The sequence below is a fragment of the Nelumbo nucifera genome, chromosome 5, assembly GCF_055504915.1.
Source record: "Nelumbo nucifera cultivar China Antique chromosome 5, China Antique-T2T, whole genome shotgun sequence".
Taxonomy (NCBI): Eukaryota; Viridiplantae; Streptophyta; class Magnoliopsida; order Proteales; family Nelumbonaceae; genus Nelumbo; species Nelumbo nucifera.
This window is the reverse complement of record NC_142653.1, coordinates 40486279-40508128: the sequence shown is the minus strand read 5'-3', so window position 1 is coordinate 40508128 and position 21850 is coordinate 40486279. Positions and strand designations below refer to the sequence as shown.

Sequence of the window (21850 nt, the reverse complement as noted above, 5' to 3'; positions counted from 1 at the left end):
GTGGATTTGATAGATTATATTTAATATTATATTCTTGAATATTTTATAATTTTTATTTTTATTTTTTGTAAATAATAAATATATTATCATCTAACCTAAATTAATAATTATAAAATATATAAAATTTGTAAGATATATATCATGCACAAATTTATAAATTTTAAGGAATAAGGTAATTATTCTATTATTAAAATACTAATTTTAATATTATTTCATTTAATTTTTAGTTGAAGTTGTTGAACATAAGTATTGATTATTTGTTTGGATAGACAAGTTAATAAGAATTATATAAAAAGCTTATTTCGCTAAATATCACAAGGCATGAGATGGCTAATAGTTTCAATGCTATGCATGAGATGATCTAGGTTCAAATCATGCTATTAGGATCATTTACATTTTTAATAGAAGACACTATGTATTGGTCGCCTGGTCGGTATGGTGTATATCGGCCCTACAAGCCTCAATCCATGTAAGAGAGCCATAACTTCAACCTATATTGAATCTCCAAAATCGATTGGCCCTAAAATTTAGGTCAATGCCACTCTTTAGTGGTTTCTAAAAGCACCTTCCTTTCCTACTCTTCTTGTATTACCCAATGGACTACCATTAAAGTTCAACTTTAGCTTGTTAAAAGATGGAGATTTCCAAACCATTCTTACACTTTTTGCATGTCTAACTATTTGTGCTACTTCAATTCAAGGCCTAATTATGTTATTTGTTGAGAATTCTTGTAAAATGTCCAACGTTTTTATTTAATGTATTGTTTTTACTATTATGGCTTCAATCAATTCCTCCTTTGATTTGCTCTTCTCATTAAAGATTCTTTGATTTCTTTCTTTCCATACAGTCCAAATAAACACTTCTCTTGTCCTCTACAATACTCTTCCTCTCTTTTTATGTTGCCTAAGAAACTAGAGTTGAATAAGCCTACCACACCCTGTGGGAGTTCTCATTTGCAACCAAAGAGAGAACAAATGTATTTTCAAATACAAGACACAAAGGGGTAGACAAAAAGTAAATGAGGAAGGGTCTCACCACTTTCTTTGTAAATGATACACACATGAGGAGAGAGGGATTTGTTTGGCCTTCTTTTTTATAGCAAGTCATAGGTGTTAATCTTTCCAAGGAGAACTTCCCAATACAAAGCTTGTACTTTAGGAGGTATAGGTCTGCACCATATTTCTTTTACTGGGAAAATTTTCCCCAAGGCTATGTTTGGTTGCAATGCAAATAAATTTGCACTGATACAAAACTATGGCAGTTCAAATTATTTGAGTGTAAATTCTGATATATTTTTGTTCCAAATTTTAGCTTATTTTGTTTGATTGCAGTACAAATGAATTAAATTAAAGTAAAATCCAAAATAAAATTAAATGACAATTTACATTATTTTCATTTGCACTTCCATGCATTTGTACTAGTGCAAATAAAATTGCATTGGAACCAAACATAGCCCAAGGTTTTTGATAAGACAACAAGGTTAAAAAAAGAAGCATTAGAGAAAAGGCCATCAAGAAAGAGGAACCAAATTCTCATTTGGAGAGTTAGGGTCCAAAAAGACATTTTCTAGATTTGATAGCAAGAAAACAAGGGAGTCACATTCATCATCTCCCAGACCCCTTTTAAAACCAAAATCCCAATTTAAACCAAGTTTCATGGGTAAACCAAATTTTGAGATAGGTTTGGCCTTGTAATTGGATAAAGAGAAGAATAAGGGAAATTACAGTTTAAGTGGTAAATCCTCGGTCTAAAGATTCTCCCATAATAAAACTATCTCCCCATTGCTTACATTAGAACGAGTGAAGTTTAAAAAATGGTAACACCTCTATTACTACTTTCCAAGGGAACTTGAAGAAGCATGAGATGCCAAATTTGCATTACAATCATTTTTTATTGTACCATGATTGCTTTCAATGACTTTGTGCCATAATTTATCTCTTTTTAGAGGAAATTTCCAAAACTATTTTCCTACCAGAGTTGTATTCCTTTGTTAGATTCCCAATACCAATTCCTCCTAGTATTTTAGGTTTGCATACTTGTTCCCATTTGATATGAAGCCCTCCTAGTATTTTAAAAATTATTTCTTAGATGATTTGTAGAGATTACTACTAAAACTGGGGAAGAATCTAATGGCAACTTAGAGTTAATTATTTCAAGTTACGCAAGGGAGAATAATTCATGGTGAAGGAAAAACTAGAATTTTGTCAAAAAGGATAGGATTTTGAATTGGAGCTATTGCCTTACTCTAGCTATTGAAAGAAACAAGTAAATGTTTTTGAAGGATCTTTTCATATCCAACAAACCTTAGAATGGTTGGACAAGGACAAGTTGGGTGCAACTCACTAATTTATAGTCTTACTTTCATTATCCATGTTAAGTTAAATGTTGCTTCTAGATTAATGGTTAGGATAAAGAGTGGAGTTTGTACAACAAACAACTTGGAGAGGATTTTTGAAAGTTGGAGCAAAATACCTACTACTTAAAAGGATTAAAGTGAAAGGAAAACCTACTCTAAAAGTTAGAGAGATGTGGAAGGTCACGATACTATTAGTTGGGTGTGAGGTGATTGAATGGCTCAAACTCTTTGTAGAGGGTGCACTTTAAAGCAATAGAGAGGTAGATTGGAAAAGCTGAAGTAGCAAAGAGAAGGTATTTTCTAGAGAGAAGAAGGAACAACAAGAGTAATTTCTTAGATATGCATGAGTTTTTTGGAGAAAGGAGGAAACAATTGATGTGTTTGTTTGAAAGGAGGAATGATTCAAGTTGGCTGGAGATCAAACAAATATTGTAGGAGTTTTTGAAGACAAATGGAGGAAAAGAGCTAAAAAGGATAGACAAGAGGTGGAGGAATCAACTTAAGAGAAGGATTTGGGAGCAAATCTTTTAGTGAATGGTTTGGATATTGGTAAAATCTACTACAAAAGTGAGAAGGTGGATTGAGGAAATAAACTAGTGGCAATAGTAAAGAAGAAATCAAATGACTGACAAGAGATATCAATAACTTTAATTAAAAATTTGAAATTGAAGAGCCTAGTTTTAATCATGCTATTTGAAGATTGCAAAACTATTATTGACTGGTCGGAAGTTAAGGCATTGAACTTTCAAGTAGAAATGAAGTTGTTACAGTTATGAAATGACCTCTTGTTTCAAATTGGAAGGATTCCAAAGTGCTAGGTGGAGCTATGGTAAATATTGTTGGGTTGCCATTCCACTTGTGGAAGAGATAGGTCTTCGAGTCTATTGATTCTATTTGCAATGCTCAATTTATTGGTGTCTTCCTTTTAGACATCCGGTTAGTGTCCATAAGCCTAAATGGAGTCATACTTGAAAAATACCAAGGTTGAAATCTATATTCATAGCTATTTTTATATATCTTGGCTCTTGATCTCCAATGAAGCTATCTTATGGAGGGGTTTTAGGAGATTGGAGGAAGAGAATACTGAGAAAACAAATTAAGTAGAAACCAAGGATTAGTTGAGATTTGCATGAAAATGGAAGATATAGGAAAGAAGAATGAAAAAGAGATTTATAGGGGAAACATTTGGGCATGCAAGAAAAGACAAAGAAGTAGGGCGGTACAGAACCTACGACCAATCTTTAGTAGGTGGAATTGGTACAAGGCCAAATGTTCAATAACCTTGTGATGGGCTAAAGAATTTACACAATCTTGGGCCTAATTCTAAGCCAAATGGGCCAGAACTAGTTATACTAGATGGATTTATGAAAAAAGATTAGCTAGTCTTAAAAGGCATGCTCGAATGGGCCCGCCATTGGGCCTAAACCTTTAGGGAAAGTAAGTTGGTTTTAAAGGAATGTTTGAGTGGATCTGCCATTGGGCTCAAATCCTAGTAAAAAGGCTAGACACAATTTAAAATAGGGTAGGCCGATTGAATTAGAGAGAAGAGGTAGGGCGAGAGAGATGGTAGACCATTCCTTAGGTCTATCATCTTCCCAAATGAAACTGGTTTCGAAATTGGCCTGCTTAGGGGAAATCATGATGGAGAAACTCACCTAAAGGTCGAGGTTACTTATTCCATAACTCTAGAGTGTAAAAATCCTAATTACGACCGAAGAAAAGCAGAAGAAGAGCATTATGACTCAGATTGGGTAAATTGCAAAAAAGAAAAGGAGGAAGAGGAATGCTATTATGTGGAATCTAGTATCAATAATGTAGAGAGCAGTTCAAAGAAGAGCTTCTTGGCCACACGGAACTTAGAGCACATTTGTTGTTTGGAGATGAATTACCAAGCCAAACTGGGAAATCTTTGGAACCTTCAAAAATCTTAGGTTTGGAAGGTGATCCCTAGGGTGAGGTGAATGCATCGGCTAAAGGCAAAGGAGTACTGGTACTGGTTTTAGAGGGCAAGTGACTATACACAGGACCACTAGTACCACACAAGTTGATTTGGAGGAGAATATTCCCAGCTTAAGCTTTCTCCTTCACAACCTACGAGTTTCTTAAGATCAATCAGGTCCTGTTGTTTTTGGTTTGATATGTCAAGTCCCTCTTCCTTCTAATTTTGTTTGCACTAAAAATTCCCTTTCCCCAATTGTTGTATTTACCTGTGGGTGTTAATATCTATTATCTTGATGTTTTCATTCCCATCGAATTGTAGAAGTAACATAAGTTTTGGGAGATGTAAAGGTCTTGGAAGGATCTAAAGAGGAAGATGAGAGGATTTAGTGTTTAATAATGCAGACCTTTAGATTTCTAGTAGAGGTGAAATTATGCACTAACCTAAATAAGGATGAGGAAGTGGAAGGAGAATTTGCATATCCTAAAAAATAAACAAGGAAGAAGAGAAAAAAAAAAGATAGCTTTGGAACAATAAGGAAATAAGAAAAAAAATTGAATCTAAAACACCTAAGAAGAGGAAGAAGAAATTAAGATTGGTGGAGAGACTAAGGTGTAAAGTGGATTATGATAAATGGTGCACTGAGAGGAAGGAAAGAAAAATGGGTTAGTAAGGGGTATTATTGTTATGGGTTGTTTCTTAGTTGGAATCTAAGGGGTTTTGGAGTTCAAGAAAAAGATTGGTGATTAGGGAATTCCTTAGAAAGAGAAGCTAGATATAGTGTTAATACAAGAATCAAAATTATACAAAGTGGATAGGAGATGGGTGAGGAGTACATTGTTAACTAGAGGTTTAAGGCCTTTGCACAATCTTTGGGGGGGGGGGGGGCACTTAGGGGGAATCATCACAATTTGGAAAAATAAAGAGTTGGAGTGCATATAAGAATTAATTGATAACTTTGTAGTTACAATTAATCTAAGACGAAGAGAGGTTGGACTAAATTGGGCCTTCACCAATTCCCTAATTTCCTTGAATCAAGGGGTTTTGGTCTTTAGAAGACAAATCATTAATCAAATTCTAATTGTCAATATGTGTCTGGATTATAGAAAAAGAAAAGGAAATAAGGGTATGATCTGTAAATTTGACTTAAAAAATGAGTATGATTTGGTGCATCGGGGTTTCTTTCTAGAAATGTTGAAGAATAGAGGATTTAGAGAGAGATGGTATAGATAGATTAATGGGCGTGTCACTCTTTCTCACTATTCCATCATGGTAAATGGTATAGCTAGAGATTTCTTCCATGATAAGAGGGCCTTCAACAAGGAGATCCTCTTTCTCCTTTCCTCTTCACCTTGATAGTGGATGTGTTGAGTGCCTTGATTTTTATGGCTGAATTAAGGAACTTAATGAGAGGCTAGAGGGTTGGGAGGCAAGAGGTGATTGTAATTCGCTTGCAATTTGTAAATGACATCATTTTGTTTTGAGAGGGAGATTTAGAGGAGATGGATAATCTGAGTTTGTTGGTGATACATTTAGAAAGGGTCTCTAATGTGAAAATAAATTAGAGTAAGAGTTGTATAACAGGAGTAACTTGGTAGGAAGAACATGTGTTGTTTTTAGCTAGAACCTTAGGCTGTGAGGTCTATACTTGGTTGTTGACTTATTTATGTTTGCATTTGGGGGCAAATCCTAAGTCAAAAAGCTTTTGGTGCCCAATTTTAGAAAAATTCACAAAGAGACTAGTAAAGTGGAAGAGGAATTACATTTCACTAGGGGAAGAATGACCTTAAATAAGTCTATATTGACCAACTTACTGGTTTATTTCTTATTCACCTTTAAATTACCTATCAAGGTTGAAAACCAGATTGAAAAGATTATGAGGGATTTTTTTTTGTTTTGGAAGCCATGAAATTCAAGAAAAAACCATCTAGTGAAGTAGGAAGTTGTGTCTAGGAGAAGAGAACAAGGGGGCTTAGGCATTGGTAATATTAAGCTAAGGAACTAGTAGGACAAATTGTGGCACAAGGTGATAGTGTGCATTCATGGAATGACAATTAATGGATGGGATGTTGGTCTTGACCATAGGGCTTCTCTTTTCTTTCCCTCAAAAGCCATTATTGGTGTCCTCATGCCTTTTGGCCTTTTCTTAGATATGATGCTTGCTTTGGTAACAAAGTTCTTTTCTAGAACACTTGGATTGGGGACACTCCTATTAAAGATATATTTCCAAGTATGTATTCCCTCTCTTCAAATAAATCATAGGTCATTTCTTCCCTTTGTATGTTGAAGGGCTCTTTGGATTTGGGCTTAAGGGATATAGAGGTAGGTTTTGCAAATGATCTTTATCACTTGTGAACATAGTGTGTTTTAAGATCAATCTTTTTTAGATAGCAGAATTTGGTTAGAGTACTTAGGTTTCTTTTCTTGTTTTTTTGTTAGTCTGCTAGCATGCTCGTTTCTTTCCTTTTAAATAAGTGTGTTATGTTCTTATAGCATGAAAGGTTAGTTTCTTCTATTAGGAAGTGGTTCTTAAGAATGATAGCGGGATATGATCAACTCCTCATCCTTGACCCCGAGTTTAAGTTAATCCTTGTCCTCAACCTCGACCCCTATTAGGGAAAAAAAATAGTCTTTGTCCTAGTCCCCGATAGAGATGAGTTCCTCATTGGAGACTTGAATCCCTAAATTTTTTAATAAAAAGTTTGTTTTGGAAAAATATTTATTTAAAATATAGGAAAAGTTAAAATGCAAATAATAGTAAATAATGTTATAAATAACATAAATAATATTATATATTTAATATAATATATCACATATGTTTATATATATAATTAGGGGTACAATTAAGCCGAGCCAAGCCGAACTTTGACATGTCTTGACTCAACTCGACTAAAATACTAATAGTTTCTTGTTCGAGCTCGAGTTCGACTTGAATTAAATATTCAGTGAGCTCAAGCTCAACTCGAAAGCTAAAAAATAAATATATTTGTATGTTTTATATATGATGTTTTTATAACATATAGTATACTCTTATATTATATAGAATATAAAAAATATTTTTATATATAGAATATAAAATATAGTTTATAATATTCTTTATAATATAATATATATGATATTTTTTTATAATATATAGTATATAATATTCTTTATATTTCTTTTTATTGGTTGAACTTGAACTTGAATAACTAATCAAGCTTACCCCAAGGTTTGAACTCAACTTGTGCTTAATTAGAATCGAACTTGAATCAAACTTAATTGAATTCAAGCTCGAATTATTCAATTAATGCTTGATTTGATTGCAACCCTATATATAATAAAGGTCAGGGTGGAGTGGGGACTTTACTCCCCATTGCCATCCTGGTCCTCATCAATTGGGTATTCCTACTAATTCCCATCCCCGCCCCTATCCCTACTAAGGTACTCTTTGTCCTTACGGGGAGGCCAGGTACCTGGTAGGAATGGAGAAAATTGCCATCCCTAATGGTTCTTCAAAAGATTAATACTATTGACATGCTTCAAAGAAAAAAAGGCCTTTTTGGTGCCTCTCCCACATATATGTAGCCTTTGTTTGAGGAGTGGTGAGATAATGACATATATTAATCTCTTATCCTTTTGTTTCTTGTATTTGGGGATGGTTCTTTTCTTTTTTTTGTTGTAAGTGGAATCCTCTCTCGAGTGTGGTGAACCTTTTTGACTCTAGCTTCTTCTAACAATTAAAGAAAACGGATAGGGTGATGTGAAGAACAATTAGAGAAATTATATTGTGGTCGATTTGGGAAGAAAAATATAATAGGATCTTCTAAGGGCAAGAAAGAACCAAAGAGCTTACTGAAGGCATAGCCATCAAGATAATACATTGGTTGAAAACTTTGGATATTTTCAAGGACTTTTCTTTAGGTTACTTGTTTAGTTGTTGGAGTACTATAGAAGCATCATCTTCCTCTTCTCCCATTGTTCAAGAAAGCTGGTTCCCACCTTTATCTTGTATGGTGAAACTGAATTTTTATGGAATTTCTAGAGGTAATCTAAACCCTTTTGGAATTAATTGGGAGGTGTGTTTAGGAATGAAGAAGGAAAAGTGATAGGCCTTTACTCTAGCCTAATTGGGGTAGGAGATTCTTTAAGGATGAAGTTTTGGCTCTACTCAAGGTCTTAGATTGGCTAAATAATGAGGATTGAAATAGCTAGGGGTGAAGGAGATTTCAAGTTGGTAATAGGTTGGTTGCAAACAGGAAGTTTGGGCACTTGACAATTTAGACAACATATAAGAGAGGGATGTATGGCAAGGGAGTTTGGGTAGGGATGCAAATGGATCGTATTGGATTCGAATTAGGGTATGTATATCCAAATCCAATATGGCACTGTTCATGGTGGATCTGATCCAATCCGAAGATCTGAGCAGATCTGATAGGCTTCGATTTGAATTCGAATCATATCGGTAAGTCGAATCTTTGGATCTGATCCGATCCGACTTGTTTTCTTTAAAAATTAATAAATTATTAAAAGAAAAATAAAATATACCAATTTAAATAAATAAAAACAAAATATACAAGTATTTTTTAATTATTTTTATCATATATATACATGTTTTTATAAAAAAATAAATAATATAACAGATTTATAAAAATACAATATAAATAATATTTATAAATGTATATGTATTATATATATTTATATAAATAAATATATAACATATATCGGATCGGATATTCTCGGATCGGATGGGGTGATCCGAACCGATCTGATTTCTAATTGGATCCTATTATTCGATTCCATCTAATCCAAAGATCCGAACAGGGGTGATCCAAATTTGACCAATCACAGATAAAATTGGATGCGATCCATTTGAACCCCAAGCTTAACTTGGGGTGCAAGTTAGATGGACAAGAGGATATGTCAGCAAATGGAATGGGTGACACGTTAGCAAAAAAGGAGTCAATAGGGAGGCATTGTTTTGGCTTATGTGTAACTCTGTTTCTTTTAAAGGTTCACCATGCTTTGTGTGGTGATAGTTGTATTCTTAAATTAATCAATGAAGTTATCATGCCCTATGAAAAATGGCAGGTTGGGTCTAGGAAGTAGCATGGGACATCTGCGGAGAACTGTTGTGGCCAAGGGTGCATGCAGTATGAGCCAACATGCTCAAGCCATTATATAGTTAAGTGCATGTTTTGAAAATTTAAAAAACAATAAGGGCAATTTTGTCTATTAATCCTAACAGTTAATTGCTTTAATAAGGTATACTTAAACAATTAACCTTCCTTTTAGATACTTCAGATCATTAAGTGAAGATAGAAATAAATTCTGTTCTGGACCCAATACCATGGAATTTGACTGATTCCACCTCCCAGGCCCATCCATCCACTGATCCACACACATCAAAATAGGAATTTTTATACTCTTAAAAAAAAATAACAAAAACAAAAAACGAAGAAGGCTTACGATCTTGTAGGAGTTGTGCACTGTAGGATTAGACCTACCTAATTAGCCTAATCTCGAAATTTGTAAAAGCCCCTCCAATACCTCCTGTCCCAACTGAGTTTGGATTAAGTCCCAACAATAAGTAACAACAGCCTTTGTGGTCATGCATCAGGAACATTGCACTATAGGCTGTAAATGTGGCACCCCCATGCCCCAGGCCACTGTACTTTGTGATCGTAAAACATACACTTGGTGCAACCTTTATAGCTAGAGCTTCTGATGGTACCAGTATCATCACAAGAGTTCGGATCTACTGAGTACAACATATGGCTGGCCATGTTTCCCCAGTCGCACATATGAAACATCGGTTGTATTGTGGTCATTGATATTTTCAATGTGCGGTTGAATGAGAATGGCAAGCAATGTGTTGTGGTCAATAGACCCAAACTTGTATCACAAAACATCTTTCAGTACGGTAGAATTTTCAAAAAAAAAAGAAGAAAGGAAAAAAAGTTTCTATTTTAGATGGTTTCAAATACATTTTTTATGTCTTGAATTCTATATGAATGGCTGGAGTAGGACAGTAGGGCTGTGTTTGGTTTGAATGAAAAGGTAGGGAAGCATATACAAACACAACATTTCAAACCAAACATAACCTAAAACTCATTACCTAGAGTGACTTCTATTACCTGGTTTGCTCTTAGGGGGAATGCAACCAATGTATTATATCACTACAAACACAACCTGCATTTCCTATTAGCTGAATGCAACCAATGATAAATCTCTACACGAGTAATAAAATACATAGGCCTCACAGCCATTTAATTTCTCATTGTGGGCCCTACAGCCATGTTCAGCTCACTGGGTTCATTACTAAGATCAGATCTACTACTACCCACAAGAACCTTATTCACACCTACCCACCCGTCATTAGAATCACACATTGAGAACATCTCTCATATCTGCATCATGGTTAAATGTCCTCCCATGTATACATACGTGTGGGTACAAGATCTAAGTTGTCATTATTATACCATTGGGTTTTTTCGAAAAGAAGTAAGTTAGGTAACGAATTTATTAAAATACAAAAGAAAAAGGTACAAAAGGGCTCTCAAGATGGACCCATAAAAAGTCTTTTTTGATAAATAATAGAAAAATTTATAAAGAATAAACAAAAGTGTACATTATGAGATTTTTCTATACATTACAGCACAATAGAGGATAGTCCCTCCTATCCCTCCCCACAACATATTCTTTTACTTTTTATTTTTGGTTCAATTTTTTCTTTTACATTTGAGCCCAAAATAATTGTCTCATAATTATCCTTTGTTTGGAAAGATATTAGCTTAATCTTTGTACCCATTGAATAGTTAACCGCATATTCCTTGAATATGAATGCCACCTAAATAATTCTATAATGCATTACCATCTTTCATCACCAATATGACTCCATTTCGTCTCCTAAAAGCTCCCCTTATACTAGATGATCTAGGATTATTAAGGGCCAGTTTGATGTATCTTTTCGTGCGGTTTTTCAATTGTTTACAAGCTGAAAAGACTAATTTTTGGTCTATTTCTATTTGGTTCATGGAAGATCTAGCCGCCAAAAGACAATAAGTCGAAAAGACACGAAAAGCCCATTTCGGGAAGCTTCAAATGAAACTTCCCGCATCTTTTGCGTTTTAATCTCACGTAGAAAGATACGGGCAGATGCATGGAAAAATGCGCGTCTGCCAAACTATCTTCGGGCTGCCCAGATCTTATATCAAAAGCTCAATGTATCTTTTCTTTTAATTGTTAGAGTTATAAGAAGATGTGCCAAACAGGCCCTAAGATTATTTCTATTTTTTTTTTTTAAAGGTAAGGTAAAGTTTTATTGAAAACCCATAAAAGAAAAGCAAAAAATATACAAATGAGGCCTCTACAAGCCTCTACCGCCAAGCTCCAAGACAAGGCAGGCCTTCGGAGACCTCTTCAAGCCTCAACAAAGGCTAGAACCAAAAATCCACCCAAAGAGAAAAGCAACCTAAATAGGACAGAAGTACTATCCTAACTCAGCACACCAAAACAAGAGGAGGGCATACAAATTAACCAACTGAAACACCACCTAGAAAAGGCTGCAAATCTTCCTCTACCTCTTCCTCTTACACTTCTCACACTCCTATTACCTTTCAAGCCATTAGACAGATTTGTAACCTTTACATCGTAGAACAAATCCAAGTATTTTGGCTTTCTGCTACCTGGGAGGTAATCCAAACTATCGGATGACCAATCCGAGCTATAGCTCAAGGATTCAATCTCATCTTCTGCAACAGAGCTGTCTACTGTGATTGGTTGAATCAGTTCGGTCATGTTGAAACCTTTTGACTTGAACCACTCACGAACCTGGACGTCCTGCAATTCGTCTAATGACACCCCAAGCAAATTTCGGAGGCACATAAACTTCTCAACCTGACTGACTATTGCCTCTCCCGGATGCTGGGGATCCACCCACCAAATCCGAAGAAAGAGTAGGGTTTTCCTCCGAAGGATTCAAATGTGATTGACACTCAGGGACTTCCATTTGAGATAATGGAAGATCAGGCGAAAGCCTCTCTCACTCTTTGTGGGCCCAAGAATGGGCTTGAATCTGCTCCACACAGTGCATAGTGGAACCAACCTCCTTGCATCACTAACACATGGGCTTAGGCCTGATGACGAGTGCAAGCCAATAATCCTCGTAGGCTCGTATGGACCACATTTGAATAACCTGAAGTTAGAGGCCCTTTAAAAGATGGAATTCTGTCTAGGTTTGGGCTTAAGGTGATGGGGGCCCACTTGATCTCTCAATGCGTGCTTGTTCATCAGTTCAGGACGAAGCAACGATTCAAAATTTGACAAATAGAGGAACGATTGGGAGGGTTAACGGTGATGGGCTATCCAGGAGACTACCAGCGGTCGAGGATACAACCCCTTCCCTATCCACCGATTGGAACACTAGTGGATCCTTTTGCAACGCCTTCTACGACGTCGTTTAGGACCTCCGTTTTCCTTCGAAATAGGTGGAGGTCTTTGGGCACCTCTAATTACCGCCGATGTTGGTTGATCGGAGCGACGATCCCCAACGCCTGAGAATCGACAAAGCCTCTCCGTGTCGCAGGTTGCACCTTCTCTTAACCACTCTCCATTTAAAGGGTCTGAAGCAGAGTTCCGCTTCCCCGTTTTACTATCACCATCTTCGACTTCAAGGCGAAGAACATAACTTGTGCCCAGAATTTCTAAACCTACAAATTTTGGAACGTCATAGACTGACCTGCTCCAAATTAGTAACCGAAGTGAGTCTAGCTTGCTCCAGGACAAGTTACTCGGATCCGCTTCGATGAAACCTCCCGCTGCATCACCTATTTCCTTGAAAACGGCAGTACACCACGCATGGAGAGGTACTCCAAATACTCTAACCCACCAGTGTCCATAACCGATTGCTTGCCTATCGCTGCAACCTAAAGAGCTCCACCTGGAAAGGGTAATACGAGAGGCAATGAACCATGCCTTCCCAGAGGCAGAGAGTAATGCCCCAGTCGCTTCCGTTTCTGAAGAGAAAATTAGGAGAAGTTTGTTTCCTTCCAACTGCCTCGCTTGTGGCTTAACCTGTGTTTTCCACATCAAGGAAGCCCAACTCTCCACTTTGATTGAGGCCCCATAAACCCTCACACGAGCTCTTCCTTGCTCTGAGATACCCTAAGACTATTTCTATGAAAGCTCAGCTTCAACAATCCCCTATCCGATGGTTATGCAAATGCACCCCAATTTCTATAATATCATTAGTTGTGAAGTCTGAATAGATTCAATGTATTGCATTTCTTTTATTCCAAATTGTCCATATCAATGCGGCTTTGTTCATCTCCTCGTTATCTTTTATCTTCTCTTTGGCCAACTAATAGGAGAAGTTCATTTGCACAGCTGCACCCAAAAACAATAAGAAACTAGTCCTAAATACAACAATACAACAAAAAAATTAACGAAAGATTAATAGATGATAAGTAGTCTTATCATTCAATCTACGCATGATACACCAATATGGAACGCCCAAGGTTTTTAAAACCGGATCAGACAGAGAATGGTTTTGGGGACCGGTTCTTGGGTCAAACGGTTTGATCATCCAATCTGAACAGATAATCCATTTTAACAAAAAAATAAAAAATGGACAAAAACCGTTGTTCAAATCAAAAGTTTGACTGCCCGAGTTAACAATTCGTTGACCAAATCACTAGTTTTTGGCCAAAAAATGGTTTTAAAATGAAGCAGAACCGTCAGATGGCCAATTCCTGATTTTTCCAGTCCGGTTTTGAAAGCCATGAAGACTTTCCAGTGGGACACACCAACTTTAGGAGGAATGAGAACACTCCACACTTCCTTCATATAAGGGGAGTTTCATATAATAGCCCTTTAATTTAGTTTCAACCTTGATATTTGATCTTAATGAAATGAATTAAATCGATATAAAATCTAATAGCAATATAATGTCATAAAATTTAATATGTAGTTATAGTCAAAATTTATTAATAAAATAAATTAATAGATGTATCCTTGTAAATAAGAATTATTACTTAGCAATAGTAGTAGCATTAGCAAATAGTTTACTATATTGGCAGGCTTAAAATGTTATAAATGATCATGGAGATGTTGTGTGTTTTCTTTTCTTTTTGGTTCTCCTGGTTATCGAATTAGAAACACAGCTTTGGAATCTTTTTCTCTTCTTATCGAAAAACTGGAAACGTTTTCAATCCAACCTAATGGATATGGATATAGATCCAACAAAGAAATTAAATGACAAATAAATCAATTGGCCTGTACTCTAACTCAAAATAAGTTCAAGATAGAAATTACTAAATCTACTAAACCCCTAGCTTGTAAGCCATTTTGTTAGTGATGTTCTTGGGGATGCAAAGCTACAAAGTAGTATATATCAAGGTTTAAAATTTCGATATGGGTAGGTTTTTTCTTTCTAAACATTAAATGGTGTTTAAATCGACTCTGGACCTATTTAAGAAAAGAACTAGAAAAAAAGAATCCGGATGTCCTACTTATAAGACACTACAACGGTACGTTGAAAACATCTCCCCATGAATGATAACATGTAAACAGTTGTGGGTAGGAGTTCAAAGTGTCGATATATATATACCAGAATCCTTTCTGGCGTATCGGGATGTATCAATACTTTGAACCTTGTTCTATATCAATATTTTCCAAAACCCACCCGCATATTTATATTGATGATATGCATATGGTACAGTTACAGAACAAGAATTGTGTATTGGCATAAACATAAGAGAAAACGGAATCGATGATGATCATGAATCTCCAAGAAGATCTCGAATCTCTGAGCGTTGTTGATTGCTTAATTGTGTAGGGAAATTGATATGGAACTTGACCCGCAGGTCTCCTCTCCTTCCTTGGTCTCTGGGATCAGGCATGCCTTGGCCTGGGATGATTTTCTCATAACCAGGATATATGATGTCCTTGAGTTGTAGACTCATCTTTGCACCACCCAAGAGAGGGATCGAGAGGGTGCAGCCTGTGAGAGCACTCAATAAGGGGATCTCTATTGTCAACAGCAAATCATCCTCTACTCTCTTAAACAAGGGGTGGTGTTTCTCTGCAATTAAGAACACTATGTCTGCTGGGAGAGACCCTGGTTTCTCATCACCCATTCCTTCAAATGTCACCTTTGTTCCTCTCTTCCATCCTGGCTTCACTTTTATTTTAAGCGTCTCCTCTTCTTGAACAATTAACCTGTGAAGCAGAAAAGATAATAAATATCATCATGCATATTGATGTGAAAGAACATCAGAGAAGAGCTTTATTTACAGCAATAAGACCTGTGGCAACAGCTATCGGTCTGACCCAATAAGACCTGATTATAATTGACAATCTAATGGACAGTAAACATATTGATTGTTATATTGACACAAATATTAAATATATCCATTTGTATAAGCTATTAGACTGGGGGTATCTCGGTTGGGGTTTAATACTTGGGAACAACCAAGTACCATAAAATTGATTCAATTGGGTCTGTCTGAGCCATTGACAGCCCTAATAAACAACAATTAATTTACAAGTACCATACAATTAGTACTATGCATTTTAATTATATGTTTATTTGTTCAATCCAAGCTAACAAGCTGACCCATTGACAGCCCTATCCCAAATGCATCATCCATCCACCCATCAATTAATTCATCCTATTCCTATCTACCCCTTCAACAAATAACCAGATTAAAGAAAGAATCTGGCCCAAAGGAACATACCCAACATCTGAAACCACGTCTCTGGTGATCTTGATCTTCTTGACACACCCATGGCACAACTCCTCCAGAGTGCACTCGAGCTGCTTCTCAATGGGCGCAGGTTTTCTCCGAGCCCTGGAGAAGGAATACATGATGGGCGTGGTGCTCCTTTGGCTCATGCTTTTGGTGAGAGAGGAAGAGGTGCGGCTAGGCGTGGGCGTGTGGCTTCTCCGGCTTGAACTCTTGGAGAGAAGCGAGCGGGTGGTGAACTGATCATCCACGCTTGGATACTTGGAGGCGCGCATGGGAGTTTCAGAGCTTCGGCCTCTTGATGATCCTCCTTTTCTACTTTCTCTGGAGTAATAATGAGAAGAACCACCACTGGAGTGATGGGAAGAACCACCGGAGCTCCCATCTTCTTGTTTCTTGCCGTTAATGGTCTGCCGGAAGTGAACGACAGAGGAGAAGATAAATCGTTAGATTTCAAACCAATACGTACTCGTGCATGGATTTGGATTCTTACATGCAAGGACTTACGTACCTCATCCGACCCATCGCTAATGGCTTTGTTCTGGGAAGAGTTCTTATCAGGATACCATCGCATGACCAGAGATTTATAGGCCTTGCAGACATCTCGAATGGTGCTACCTTTAGCCACGTTGAGAATGTTGTAGAAGTCTGCCGACGAGGACGAGCGTGCTTGATGATCTGCCATGGTCCAGAAGAAGAAGATGAAGAAGAAGGAGAAGGGATGAGAAGAGAGAGGAAGAAGAAATGGAGGAGATTGAGGTGGTGGAGGGCATCCACAATTGAAGCCAGAGAATGTTGAGGTAATTAAGCCTAAAATGAAGCGTGTTATTAGGCCTTTTATTAGGTACAATCCGTTTAGAGGAGATGGACAACAGGCGGGTTTGTTTTCAATTATAGCTGGATTAGATGGATATATCCCTTTATTAGCTAAGAATATCTCTGTTTAATTATCCTCCTAGATAACTTGAGAGATCTCAAATCAGACATTCATTGCAAGGGATTATTTATCAAAATATTGATTTTTTAGCTAGCCTCAGATAATAAAAAAAAAATGTTATGGATGATTGAGGGATCTGATCCATCAAGTCAATAGGGTATGAGTTTAGGGTTTATGGGGGCTTTTAATTAAACCATGGAAATTAAATCCTATACCGAAAAAGTTATAAATTAATGAGAGGGTTAAATTTACTATGAAAGATTACTCATAGTTAATATCTTCATTTTATTTTGTAAAATTATCCTGCAAAGATACCAAATAAAATCAAAAGAAATTGATTACATAAACTTGTCCAAACAAGGGGGATAGTTAGGACTACTTTAGGTTATTGTTACTTTATTAAGGGAAAAAGGTTATAATGTCAAATGAATCATATTTACTTTAATTTAATAAAAGTAATTTTTGTATATGAGAATTGATCTTTGAATAAAGCAATATTAATTTCTTGGAACATTATCAAAAGAATTTATCTAAAAAAAACAGATATGATCTGTTGTACTGCACGGCACGGATTCTAATCTGTAATAGCAGTGCAAGTCTGGCGGGCTGGGGCGCTGGGCTGGGTTTTAGTTCAACCCAAGCCCAACCCCAACCCTAGGAATTGAACCTAAAGCCCAGGCCTGAGGTTAAGTCCAAACTATCAACCCGAGCCCAGCCTGCACTACAATTTGATACATTCGAGTTGGGCTCGGGCCCAGGCCAGGTTTGGATTGGTCAATCTGTTTATGCTAAAAATTGATAATGTATATGTATATGTATGCATGTATGCATATTTTGGACGCAGACCTATCTCAAGGGCTGAAAATCCAAGCCCAGCCCATGTAAAATTGTGGCCTGGGTCAGTCCGGGCTCCAGTTGGGCTCATCCAAGTTGCACCCCTAATCTGTAATACTTGTCTTTGGTAGTACTTTTTTCTGGATATTCATGTTTGATAAGGAAAGATTTTTCTTTTCTTTTTTTCTTTTTATTTGAAGCCTAACAAGGCCAAGTCGATTAGATGCTCAGTAATATATCATTCTGGATACAAACAGTGAGAAATTCTGGCAGACTAGACCAAGTATGGCAATGAGAAATAGATAAAGCAGTACGTGTGCTAGGCGATGGGCCACTTTGTTAGCTGATCTAGGAGCTTAAGCCACTGAGCATTGAGGGGATTGAGATAGTATAGTCCTGCAATCGAAGTTGTGCCATCAAAGTTAATTTTGAGTTTGGAGAATGGTGGCCGAATCCAAACACCTGGGTGTGAGATAGATGGGGAAATCCTTCTTGTATTAAGAGATGACAAGAATAATCGGGAGAGTATATCCAATCCCAGAATAAAGAGGTAAGGTGATAATGGGCATCCTTGTCTTACACCCCGATGGGGAGACAAATTGGAGCAACTACTACCATTCAGCATAAGGGCACCTTGTTCTCTTGCATTCTGCCATTGTTGGTTCATAAAGATGGCTAGAGGAACAGTGCTTTGGTTGCCGGGTTATCTCTGGCTCCAGTCAGATTAACCTTAACCTGGTAGTAATTTATTGCATTTTCTTTTTGATATTTCTAAAGAAATTTGTGGTGCTAGAAAACCAGGCTAGTCCCTGAAGCGCAGTGGCCAACATCCATTGCTCACTTAGAATTGAATTAGTATGGAGTTGAGCTCAATGGAAGATCGACTAGACCAGATTACCTGTTAGGGTTAATGATCAACAACCAAGATGAACTCAAATGCAGATGGCCCTACACGCAACCATCACATGGCTAAAGGAAAACAGGAAATAAAGAGTGAATAGTTTTTTTTTTTCATGAAATAGCTGTTTGTCTTCATTCCGCATGTGTTTTTTATTAAAGAAAGACTACAACTATTAACTATATAACCAAGCCAAAAGAAGACAATGAGAGACTTTAACCAAATTTCATTGAGCCAAGTGTCCCCAAAATAATCAGGTGCCAGTTTTTGGTTGAAGGTGTCCTCAGTGGTAGTATTGTGAGTTCTGTTGAGTGTCTTCAAGAGGGATGTGTTCCAGAGTCTACTTCCCAATCTACATTATTTATGGCATAAATTTCCACTGATCACTTCACAATTCTCAGATTGTAGCTCCCTTGTTTGAGGCAAGATAGAATTTAAGGCTATCAGCACCTATGTGTCATTCCTGTAATGGTTGGCGCGCATTCCCTTTATGCCAGGGTTGAATTTAATTTGGCTTAAGAATTCCTCCCTAATGCTCACAAAGCTGTTCTGTACACTTGCAGCATAAGTTCCAAATTTGAGTCCCATATCTCCACAACAGTGGTTGAATACCAGTGCCACCTTTATCTTTAGGTTTAAAGAACTTCATTGCATGCAACCAAGTAAAACTCAGTCAGTAATGCTCAGGCAAATACACATCCAATCATCTCTCTTTTTTTTTTTCTTCTTTTTGGTGAACGGTATCTGAAGCCATTAATCCATTTGATATTTCTGGAATGATTGGTTGGTCTTCCAATTTTCTGAATACAGAATTTCTGTTGTATTTTTTGTCTACCTCGTATTTAACATTCTGTGGTGATTGGACCTGATATAGAATTTGTTATGACAAATATTCTATTTTTTATTGGAAATTCACACCTGTTTCTTGTTCCACATCTAGGATTACTCTGTGATCTGGTTTGTTTGAACTTGTTTGGTACTAGTGACCAATACATCTAAAAGACGAAAAGATAGACCAGCATGAACGAGAAGGGTGCTTATTTTGACAAGGTATAAAATTGAAACATGTTACAGAAAAGATAAGACCACATTTTCAGCTTGGAAAGAGATTATCAAGTGCAATTCTGAACAGCTAATCTGATGACAATAAACCCTAAATTGATCCCATTTATGAACTGCACAAGTAAGCAGGTGACATAATTGAGAACACCTTTGTAACTCAAATATTCAGGTCATTCAAAGCCACAGTGAAACTGCAAGGGTAACAATCAAAAAGCAAAACCGGAATAATAGAAAGGAAGTAAAAAACTAAGCTTTTGTAACGCAAAAGCTAAAGATTATTGCTTAACCTCCATAAAGAAAATTAGTGTCCACAATATTATGTACACATGACCTACAATATTATGTTCCAATGAGTCAAAAATAAAAAATAAAATAAAATAAAAGGTTGAAACACTAGCTAAAAGCCATAGGCAGAGAAACCCTTCTACCATAGGATTTATATGAGTCTAGGCAATTTACTTAGTAACATGTACCCCAATCAAGGCAATTCCAAATGCATAGAAAAAAATTAGATTGATAAGAAAGAGTCTAAATATTCCACTTCTTCTAGGAAAGCATGCACTTCTCAAATAGAGAAGACAATACTTCAAATGACAGAATTACCAACATCTTACTCTCAATTATGGCTTTGACACCTTTTTAAAATATGGAACTTCAACTTGTTTTCTTTATGCAGCCAATAAAATAACCATTTAATTTGTTTTTGAAAAATTAAAGGTAAAGTAATTTTATTAAACTCGGATAGAATACAATAGATCCCCCCAAGGAGAACACCTTGGACAGGTATCAACTAATGTTTTAAAAGCACAAGGTGCAAAAAAGGCACAAGGGACAATTTGCGCCTGAGGCACAAGGCAAGGCGTGTGCCTTTTTGATGCAAGGCATAAAACTACAAAAAAAAAAAAGATAAAACATAAAAAAGTTAGAAAATTCAAAAACAGCCAAAAAATAAAAAATAAAAAATATTAAACATAATATTAATAAAAAATATATAAACTTAAATACTAAAAATAAATGTTTTAAAAAATCTATTATCTAAAATTTAAATACATAAATATAACATGTAAAGCGTATCTAAAAGAAAATTTAAAAATAAAATCAAACATATAAAACATTTTCAAGCATGTAAAACCCACAATCTTTTTTTTCTTCTCAATTGCATTGCTTCAAGTAGCTAATGTGATGTAAAACATATTACATTCTTGATTCTACGAGCTGCCTTTGTTCCATGCCCTTCTAGGCAAGCCGAAACAAGTCAATATTAGGGTCTTAAATTCTTAATTTTCACACAAAAAATAATAATTTTAAAATTTTAATTGTCTTTTAAGAAGATATTGTATTAAGATGAATGCATGAACAAAATTAGATTGCTTTCAAAAGCTAACAAAAGTAAAATCTGATTGGATAGAAAAAAAAAAGTCTACTGAGGTTATTAGTTGGTACAGTATGCTGGATATTAGTAGTGCTACCTGAAAGTGCTTTAGAATTGAAATTAATATGTGATTGCATATTTTGATCTCACATTTATATAAACCATTTAGGCTTATCTGATGAGATTGCAATGAATCATCTTTATGTTAAGGCCAAAGATATAAATACGAAAGCACCACTATGGCACACTATTCAGTCTAGCTTGTTTGTTAATTGGCAAGAGCAAACTTTATCATGTTTTGCCATTTCCTAGAAACATAAATTAATAAATGATAATCAAGAAATTTACAAGGACAACAAGTGGAGCATGGGCTAAAGCATGCCCATTGACCATATTGATGGGTAATATATTGTAATACCCCGTGGATTCAGCTTATAGTGCAAATACATACAAAACACAATGTTTTGCATTCTATATATTTGTATTTGTATTGTTTCCATGTGTATAGTATAAATTTATACAAAATATAAGGTTTTGCACTCTACAATATCTATATTTGTACTCCTTCTAAACTAAATAGTTAAATTTTATACAAATATATGGGTATAAAAATAGTAATACTGTCAAATACAGTTATTAATCAGATTGGATTAAGATGAATCTGGATTCAAAATCAGCTCTGCTTCATCAGACCTCTGTTTATTTCACAAGGAAAGAAAATTAAATGGA

At 36.1% G+C, this 21850-nt stretch overlaps 1 protein-coding gene across 1 annotated transcript; it reads right to left on the bottom strand.

The window, feature by feature from the left end:
- Positions 1–14940: 14940 nt before the first annotated feature.
- Positions 14941–16797, bottom strand: LOC104587566 (uncharacterized). The gene is made up of 3 exons (XM_019196035.2): positions 16530–16797; positions 16010–16428; positions 14941–15491 (listed from the first exon to the last, which is right to left on the bottom strand). The coding sequence occupies exons 1-3, from the start codon at positions 16701–16703 to the stop codon at positions 15050–15052; spliced, it is 1035 nt and encodes a 344-aa protein (XP_019051580.2). The 5' UTR covers positions 16704–16797; the 3' UTR covers positions 14941–15049.
- Between the last annotated feature and the right edge of the window lie 5053 nt (positions 16798–21850).

What these genes read in the sequence shown, in the direction of transcription:
- LOC104587566 (XM_019196035.2), bottom strand. Translation starts at nt 16,703, where the DNA reads ATGGCAGATCATCAAGCACGCTCGTCCTCGTCGGCAGACTTCTACAAC. An exon ending in TTAGCGATGGGTCGGATGAG is followed by an intron (nt 16,429 to 16,529) that starts GTACGTAAGTCC and finishes CACTTCCGGCAG; the next exon opens with ACCATTAACGGCAAGAAACA. An exon ending in GACGTGGTTTCAGATGTTGG is followed by an intron (nt 15,492 to 16,009) that starts GTATGTTCCTTT and finishes TCTGCTTCACAG; the next exon opens with GTTAATTGTTCAAGAAGAGG.